This window comes from Berghia stephanieae, chromosome 5 (assembly GCF_034508935.2).
Source record: "Berghia stephanieae isolate SIO BIC M18660-M18661 chromosome 5, UCSD_Bste_1.3, whole genome shotgun sequence".
NCBI lineage: Eukaryota > Metazoa > Mollusca > Gastropoda > Nudibranchia > Aeolidiidae > Berghia > Berghia stephanieae.
In genome coordinates, this window is record NC_088364.1 from 84,076,280 (window position 1) to 84,086,636 (window position 10,357).

Sequence of the window (10,357 nt, forward strand, 5' to 3'; positions counted from 1 at the left end):
TGTATCGCGTTTTCCTTAAAAATTAAATTAAATTTTAGTCGGCCAATCACCAACGAAACATTTCTTAAATTGTCCTCAAAGTCTTCTTCCACGATACGTAAACCTTTCCGACGACTGGCACCTCCGGATGTTTCAAAATGCAAAACCTATTTTTTCACCTGTCAAGCAGTGATTGAGGAAGTGCGTCAAATTTAGATATGGACCATCTTGACCAGAGGGCAACAAATGACACTTTTGTTGTTTTGGGTTTCACACTACAGAGAACGGAATGAATTCCCGTCACACTGAACGTATGGCTATAGGGAATGAGATTAACGGAACAGTAGCGTCCCTTGATTGGACGTCACCCATAGTCTGTGACGTCACCGGCGGAAAAGTTATTAGAGAGAGAACGTCATGTTGGTTGTGCGCATGCGTCCCTCGTCCTCGCTTAAAATTATTAGAGAGAGAACGCCATGTTGGGAGCGAGGACGAGAGACGCATGCGCACAACCAACATGACGTTCTCTCTCTAATAACTTTTCCGCCGGTGACGTCACAGACTATGGGTGACGTCCAATCAAGGGACGCTACTCTTCCGCTAATCTCTCGCTATAGAAGAGGTACTTTTCACATGCAACATATTATTTAAAGAATTCGTGGAAATCCACTTTTCTTTATTGGGAGTGAACCTGTAAATTCATCTTTTGTCATATTCATACATTTAAAAAATGAGGCATTGAATATTTGATAAAAAGATATTGTGAATCCATGTTAAGCATGTCTGTTGGATTTTAATATTTAAAAAAAAAAACAAAACTATTTGCAATTGGCATGACGTATTTGTCTATGTAGATAATCGATATGACAACAACAACCAAAAATAAAAAAAGAAGAGAGAAAAAAAACCCAGCACGATCTGAGATGAGTAAAGTTTTCAACAATATGTCATGAGATATGTTGTTGTATTATAAATCATTGGTAGTAAAACATTATAGGGAATCAGATGATTGGTTTTAAAACTATGACCAACTTTCATGCATCGTGTCATCGCTTCCTAGTTATTTATTTCAGCTCCGACTGTATAGATAGTACGCGCTTGGCTAAGAAACTCATAACTTTGCCATCCGGAAGTATAACGGACCAACACACGAAACTGTGTGTATCCATGAACGTTTATAGTCAGGTAAATACAGTTCAGTGAGCATTACTCATATATGCGGATGGCAAAAAAACAATAACAAAGACCTGAGTGACGTCATCCTCGAACTATCTTTACCGATGCTGACCAAATTCGATAGGGAATTCGTGAACTGTCATAGATATTATGTCATGAATATCAAATAGTAAAATAACTTCTTTCCATTCATATAATGGTGAGATTCTACCAGCTATATTATTTCTTGGATGTTTTGTGATTAGAAATGACGTATGTAGTATGAGCGTTGTGAATGCCATTTTATAAAAGTGCACAACCCAAACAGGGTATAATCATTGCACTTGTATTTTGGCTGTAAAAAGTAATACACAACAATGGATAAAACAGCTTCAAAAAAGGACAAAGGAGAAAAATGCCAAACACGGAACGTTTTGGGATCAAACCCTACTTCAACCAAACACAACAACAACAACAAAAAAACCTAATCAAAAAATAAATACATTACCACATCGACGTCAGAGAAAATTCGTTGACCTGGGCTTTTTTTAAAGTAATGTATATATGTTATCATTGTTTTGTTATTGTTGTTGGCTGAAGAAGGGTTTTGAGTCCAAAACTTGCCGTGTTTGGTATTCTGTTCTTTTTTGAAGCTATTATAGTCATTTTTTGTTAATTGCAATTTACAGTCCCCATCTTCTAGCAGTTTAGTATCACTTGTATTTTTGTCTGTATTTTATTTCCAACTCATTCCATTGTCTTTTCCAGATTCCACTTTTCAACAAAATGCACACAAGGTTGTAAATCGTGGATTTGGGCTTTTGGGACATTTAGAATTCCAGGAAAACCTCAAAACTCAAAAGCTTATCGTCAATGGCAGCCGAGAGGAGAACGTGAACCTTTTGGTGTGTGTGTGGAAGTCAGCCGAACATCTCTGTCTGTTCTCAACAGAATGACAATTGGGCTGCTTCCAACATGTCAGCGGACCACTCGAAGATTGCAGAATTAATTATGAGGGCGGGAAAGCCCTCAAAATATCACATCGTTTGCTTTGTCAAAGTAGTTCCTCTTTATTTTCTTTGAGGACTTGATTCATCAACATAACAGAATATGTATATAAAATACATCCCCTCATCTATTTTCACTAATCGTTTTGTTAATCCACGACAAATAACTGGATACTTTACTGTAAATGCCATATTTGCCCCTCAATCCACAACCCTCGCCATAACTGGTCACCCCGTAAAGTGTTAGACGATCCGATTTATCCTTGCACAGTAAAGGTCCTCCGCTATCGCCGGCGCAGGAATCGATTCCACCTCGTTTATACCCAGCACACACTTGGTCTGATGTGATTGTGTACTTGAACACCCGTTGGCATTTTTTGTGTTTGACGACTGGGACCTTTGCCTCGTGAAGGGCGGACGAGCCGTAGATGTGTGTGCTTTTCAATTTACCCCATCCCACTATGGAGCATAACTGGTCTTTGCTGGGGGTAAAATTGAGCTGCGGCAAACAGGCGAATCCGGACTGGGTGTAAGCCGACGGCTCGTGTCGAAGTTTGATGAGTGCAATGTCGTTGGTGATTGTCTGATAGTCAAAGTCTGGGTGAGGAAAATCCTTCTCTGGTCGAATATCCTCTTGAGTGACGTCATAATCCTAAATGATTCAAGAAAAAAAAAAGATATATCCATTAATTTTGTTCATTTATGTAAATATGCACTGTGGCGCGACTCCAACTGTGCAAGAACCAGATACAATGGTGAATATTTTTAGCTCAGACATTGCGTACGTGAATGGAATTTGCACAATCCGAGTCGAAATCAGACATTGTGTCTTTTAGTGTATCTAATCAAAAACGTCTTACCCCGTATATTCTAGCATAGTTTCTTACCCTGTATCCAATAATACATTGCGTACACGACTATTTATTATCATATCAAATGATTCTAACATTCTTATGTATCCTATCGAATACTTCCTATCCACCATATATCCCATCGCATAGTCCCTACTCTTTGTATCCCATCAAATGCAATACATTCAATTCCCTTTGTCCTATCATACACATACTCATTCGTTCTGTCTTCCACCAACTATTTCCTATTCCCTGTATCCTATCAAATACCTCCTATCTCCTATACCCTATCAAATATTCCAAATACCATATATCCTATCCAATACTTCCAATCCCATAGATCCTATCAAACACTTCCAATCCTATCAACTACTTCCAATCCTATCAACTACTTCCAATCCTATCAAATACTTCCAAACCTATCAAATACTTCCAATCCTATCAAATACTTCCAATCCTATCAAATACTTCCAATCCTATCAAATACTCCCACTTCTACCAAATGCTTCTAATCCCGTATACTCTATCAAATACTTCCAATCCTACCAAATACTTCCAAGCCCATAGATCCTATCAAATACTTCCAATCCTATCAAATACTTCCAATCCTATCAAATACTTCGAATCCTACCAAATACTCCCAATTATATCAAACACTTCCATTCCTATATTATATCCTATCAAATACTTCCAATCGTATCAAATACTCCCAATCCCAAATATCCTATCAAATAATTCCAATCCTGTCAAACACTTCCACTCCTACCAAATACTTCCAATCCCATATATCCTATCCAATACTTCATCTCCCCTAATACCATCAAATAGTTCCTATCGTCTGTGTCCTATCAAATACTTTCTATCCCCTGTATCTTATCAAGTACAATCCCGTCCATCTCATATTCTTCCCACACTTGTGTATACTAACAAATAAACCAATCTTCCTGAATCCCTTGCAAAATTCTATACTTTTCTTGAAACATTTTGTTGAATTCCTTCCGTTTGGTTTCCTTGTACCCTATTCAAAATACTGTTTCACCCACCATACACGAATTTCTCTATAATCCCAAACTCTTAATGGTGACCACTTACTCGTACGATAACGATTACTTTTCCTTGTACTCTATAGTAGCGATTATCAACAAGTTTGACAGTAATCGATACTTACGTCGATATCGTGTTCACCAACACGAACGATAAGTTTCCTCTCTTTGCCATTCTTCCTGATACAATGTGCGGCCGTGAGAACCCACTTGGGGGCAATCAAAGTCCCTCCACAATATTGTTCTTGGTACTTGGTCAAAATAGCTACCTGAGAGGAGACAGGAAACAGGTAAAAAGGAATAAAAATGAACGGTGGTCAAACACACTGAGCTGTCTATCCACACCGATCTCAGTGTATCTTAAAATTCATATAATATTATAAGCTAGATAATTTTCCACCATCTTTGCTTCCATGTTTTGATAGTTATTTTCATCTCTGATTCGGAAAATATGTTGTTGAATCGACTTTGTGGATGTGTGATAATAAATTATATTGTTTTGTCAACCAGTATTAAATCTCTGACGGGCAAAAACGGCAGGCAAGCGTACACGCAAGAAAGGAGTATAACAATAGGCTTCAACAGTCGTGACGTCATTTCCCTCGTCATGACGTAGAGCAACTTAGTAACTGGTTCTAAACTCTTGGAACAATCGTGGACGCCCATATGAAATACTTCTCCGACGACCATAAAAGTGTATCCAGAGGAGAAAAACATTATAAATCTGATCATGTTTTGACTTTTATACATTCTGATCACATGACATGCGAACAAGTTCTAGCCAGCATGAAGAATTAAAAAGAACCGATTTTCTTTGTTTAGAACCAAGCTGCTGGTTGCTGGGCGAACGTGACGTCAGACTATTGAATCCTATTCCAACAGGGACCAGAGACCACAGATGGGAGCACGGGGACACAGAGACTGTCTGTCACTCCCAAATCCGTCTCTTCAGGCCTCAAGAAACGCTGCTTCAGTCCAGAAGACAACCGGAACTTTGACGCCTTATCCATGGTCAACCCATTGAAATGGTTCGGACATGTAAAGAGACGAGAGAGGAAGTACGTGGAAAGGAAAGTATTGGACTTACAAATAGAGGGAAAGAGGAGAAAGGGACGCCCAACGACTAGATAGTTGGATAAGGTAAAGGACGACATGAAAGAACTGGGCCAGGAGGAAGATGATGCGCTGAACCGAGATGCATGGAGATATGGCTTTTAATTTGGTAAACCTGCAAAATGCGGGATAAGCTGAAAGAAGAAGAAGATTCGTGGCCATCCCTGACCGACGGATGCCGACTAGTACAAAAGTCTCAGGCTAAAGACTTCCGCCGTTGAGCCAGTTGTTTGTAATCGTCTCCCGCCGGACATCGGAGAGCTGGATTGCTGCCATTATCAGGCCCCATTCTCTAGGCGTTGTTGCCAGCGTTCCAGACACTATGTGCATGGACTTGTGAAGTTTTACACCTACATTCTCAACGGTTTTGCTAAGACCAAAGAGAGAGAGAGAGAGAGAGAGAGAGAGAGAGAGAGAGAGAGAGAGAGAGAGAGAGAGAGAGAGGGAATGTGGATACTCCTCTCAAACGCCTAATGGACGGTGCCCCTGTTTCGAGCCGAAATAAGTCCCGGCAACCCTTGTACGTAGTTTCCATGACTACAGACAGAGATACATACATACGAGATGGAAGTCGGTTTTGTAGAATTCAATCCCTCGAGGGGCGGGGACATTTACTCCTCGAAACGGGGGGAGAAGATGCCAGGGTTTTCCACAAAAACAAAAACTATTTCCTCGTTTTTATCGGCATTTGTCGAGATTGATCTCATCTCGATGCTTTGGGCGATTATCATAAATTCTATCCTTGAACCAAATCTGGTTATTCGTCGCCCCAAATTCTCTCTCTCTCTCTCTCTCTCTCTCTCTCTCTCTCTCTCTTTCTCTCTCTCTCTCTATCTCTCTCTCTCTCTCTCTCTCTCTCTCTCTCTCTTTCTTTCTCTCTCTCTATATATATCTCTCTCTATCTCTATCTCTATCTCTATCTTTATCTCTCTCTCTCTCTCTCTCTCCACACCCCCTCTCTTCGTATTTCACACACATACACACACACACACACACACACACACACACTTTATTCTTTAATACATATGTCGACCCCTCTTTCACATTCATTTTTTACCCCCAACACCCACATCCATCCAAATCTCTCTCTCTCTCTCTCTCTCTCTCTCTCTCTCTCTCTCTCTCTCTCTCTTTCTCTCTCTCTCTTTCTCTCTCTCTTTATCTCTCTCTCTCTTTTCTCTCTCTCTCTCTCTCTCTCTCTCTCTCTCTCTCTCTCTCTCTCTCTCTCTCTCTCTCTCTCTCTCTCTCTTCTCTCACTCCTTTCCTTTCTCTCTTTTTAAAAAAAAAATCCCTAATCCGTATCTTTCCAATGATAATAATGTTCTATATTCAGCACCGCCCAAACATATGAAAAACCCATATTCGTGATTTTTATAGCTTGTTGTACGTATTGACCACAACCGCATTTCCAAACGTCAGTGCATTCCCCATGCCTTGCACGCACGTGCTACATAAACTCTTTCACAGCGAGGTGAGATTTCTCTCTAACCATAACTTTTCTTATCTTTAACCGATCATAACTCAAAACTGCTTGAGACTTTTCTGGAGCTTTTTAAAAAATATAGCGCAATATCGACTAAATGTGCTCAAAGCGCTTTACAGAGAGCCCCTGACCAACAGCAACACGTAACATGTAGAACGAGACATGACACCTGTTAGGCGATATTGCAATTTTTTACCGACATCGACAACATTGTTACCGGCCAGGTACTTGAGTACGGTGAGAGACTGTGAGAAAAGAACCTTTTCCAAGGATTCAACTATGCGCCGAGCGAGGCTCGAACACGGGACGTTCGGATCCAAAAGCGAGTGTCATAACACACGACCACACAACCGTACACTATAACTGCTCATCAAATTATTTTCATGAGGTGAGCAGGTGTGACGATTTGACTCAGGCCTCAATATACCCCGAATCGCATCGCTATTAACTCTCTATTGCTGAAAACGTTATTTTGATATTATGGGGCTATGTAATGTTAAACCAGACCTCCGCCTCTAACGTGTTAACGGATTCGTCGTGCCAATGTCCTTGAACGGTTCGGTTATGATGGAATGGGGGCAAATGAACATTATGACAGATAAGGGATGGGGTGGGGGTGGGTTTTGGGGTGGGGATGGGGTGGGAGGTATGGGTGAGGGATGGGGAAGGGAGGGAGGTGCGAGGTATAGGGGGTGGGGTGAGGGTGGAGGTGAAGAACAGCATGCAGATAATCATAGTTCAATATATAGCAAATTTTAACCACCTCCAACCCCTCCTAAATTATATGACAGAATACAAAAATGATGAAGCTGATGATGATGATGATAATGATAATAATAATAATAATAATAATAATAATAATAATAATAATAATAATAATAATAATATAATAATAATAATAATAATAATAAATAATAGTAGTAGTAGTAATAATAATAATAATAATAATAATAATAATAATAATAATAATAATAATAATAATAATAATAATAATAATAATAATAATAATAATAATAGTAGTAGTAGTAATAATAATAATAATAATAATAATAATAATAATAATAATAATAATAATAATAATAATAATAATAATAATAATAATAATAATAATAATAATAATAATAATAATAAATCATTCTTTATACCTTGTTCTCTTCACTCATTTTAATTAAAGTAATTTCCATTTTCTTTTAAGCTCATGTCTTTGGGTTTTTTAAAAAAAAATTTCTTCTTTTTTTTTTTTTACGTCTTCTTTGATGAAACAGAAACATGCCAAATATCAGACACGAAGGAAGCTTCTGGATCGACACGTCTAGCCCAATTTGGCAACAATCGACCGATTTTTGGAAGGTCAGTGGACCCTTTTTAACGGCAAAATAAATGATAAAAAAATAAAATTAATGTAAAACTTAATTTTGATTTTTAAAGGAACTTATTTTCACCGATTCACCATGCACGATGCTCTGTGCAAAGCGTAATCTAGTCCCCTATATAATTGCCAGATTTGTTTTCATAACATGCCAAACGCTGCCACGAGTTAATGTCTTGTTAATTGTTAATTGTTAATAATTTCACCTGGTCTTGCCAGCTTGAGGGTGAACATTTGTATATTTATAAATGTAGTGTTAATTTGTCTATAAACTTGGTTGAATTAAGTGCTTTGAAAAGAAATACTAAGAAAATACCAAAATGACAAACACAATTTTCCCATGCCAAACGGTTTCTCCCAAAAAAAAAACAAACAAACCAAACCTCCATTGTTTTTGGAATTTGGCATTAAAAACGCCAACTTTTGCAACATTGGTCCCCTAGCAGGCCACATGGAACCAATCTCCATTCCATACAGTACACGTTGTCTAATTATTTAACTTCCTTATTGTGCCAACATTTTTCAACATCCGTCACTGTTGTGTAGCTACCATTTTGATATTAATTCCCGCATGCTATGAAAAAGAATTCCGCTCTTCGCCTCTCTGGCGAAATACGTGTCAATTTTCCTCACTGTGACAAATTTGCATGTTTAATCTCATATTTTTTATCAGTTTTTTTATGGATGAAGAAATCACAACGGCACGCTACGCCTCTGGCATTCAAATATTAAATTGTATGTAACAATTGTTTATGTCAAGTGTGTACAAAGTGTAACAATTTGCTGTGCCATTTTGAACCAAGGGTCAAATGTTAGTGGAGTAGTGAACGATCTCGTTAAATGTAAACTCTGGTCATCCGTGGCATCGTTTGAAATCATAACTAATTCACGTTTATTAGTCGAGACACGTCACTCAGGTCTTGTTAATCGTTTTTGGCATCCGTATTATGATAATGCCACTGAACGATTAACCTGACTATCAACGTTCATGGCTCCACACAGTTTTGTGTTGTCGTAACTCCGGATGGCAATGTTATGAGCTTCTTAGCCAAGTGCATACCATCTATAATATTGTACTGTAAAACATCAAAATGCTCACTCATCCCAGACCCTTCGTTTTTTATAATATAGATAGTATGCAGATGACGTCACTCAGGCCTTTGTTATTGTTTTTGCCATCCGCGTTTGTGAGTTGTTCTCACTACATTGTATTAAGCAGACTATAAAGTTCATGGTTACACAGAGTTTGTGTGTTGGTCCGTTATACTTCCGGATGGCAATGTTGTGAACTCCTTGGCCAAGCGCATTCTATCTATACAGAAAAGAAGAGACATCCCAAAGTATGTACTCTAACTGATTTTTAAAAATAAAAAATAAATCGGCTTAATCACTAACAATTCCAGTGTTCGAGCCAATTATAATGGGCATGATCTATATTACATTTCTATGTGCTCGAGGTCATTGGTCACATTGGAATATGTGCTCAAAGTGACCCACATAGTGAAAAGTGTTCACAGCTTTTGAAATATCTAACATCACGTTGGTCCATTTTTTCAGCTTGACACATGTGTATGTTTACAACTTTCATCAACAATGCAGCGTGTTTATATTTGTGAAGAAATATCCAATCGCTGGACAGCAACAAATCATGTGATTGATGACTTAGTTGGACGAAAACATGAATATAGATCGCTCCCATTCAAATCCATCAGAAGGTTGCGAAGATATCCACGTCATCGCGTGAGCACGGTCGTGGAAAGGACTAGAAGCAACTTAAGCCTCACAGGAAATGTTCATTTCATTTGGGGGCTATGTGATCTTGTGGTATGACACGCCCTTTCGGAACGGGAGGTCCTGGGTTCGAGCCTCGCTCGACGCAAAGTTGAGTCCTTGGAAAAAGCTCTTTACTGAAATTCTCTCACAATACTCAGGTGAAAAATGAGTACCTGGCCGTTAACCGCGTTGTCTCTGTCGGAAAAAAATGTAATATCGCTTAACAGGCGTCATGTCACGTCCTACATATTAAATGTTACCGTTTGCCAGAGACCCCTTCTAAAGCTCTTTGAGCACGTGAAGTGGATATAGCCCCATATAAAAGTTCACGCTATTTAAAATGGTAAAAGTCGGAACCCGCCCGTAAGGAGTTAATTCTTTTGGAAGGAGACTGATAGCTATCAAACCGTAGACACGATGGAAGTTTTTTTATATTTATTTTTTGCCATAGGGAAGGATAGACCGAATTTTGGAAAATTAATGAAACGTCAGCCAAGACGTCTATATCCCTCCTTCAAAAAATCGCTTTAAAAAACCACCAAAAAAATAAGAAAATAAAAACACATTCCAAAAACAATATAATA

General features: G+C 38.6%; 1 protein-coding gene across 1 annotated transcript in view; it reads right to left on the reverse strand.

Annotated features, from left to right (window-relative positions):
• Window positions 1-2,034: 2,034 nt before the first annotated feature.
• Window positions 2,035-10,357, reverse strand: part of LOC144973760 (uncharacterized) — a 140,180-nt gene continuing 131,857 nt past the window's right edge. The window contains exons 7-8 of the mRNA XM_078916638.1: window positions 4,161-4,304; window positions 2,035-2,793 (exon numbers count right to left, since the gene is read on the reverse strand). Of these exons, the coding sequence (XP_078772764.1) occupies window positions 2,266-2,793; window positions 4,161-4,304 (672 nt within the window). The 3' untranslated portion in view covers window positions 2,035-2,265. The remainder of the gene's footprint in view (window positions 2,794-4,160; window positions 4,305-10,357) is intronic.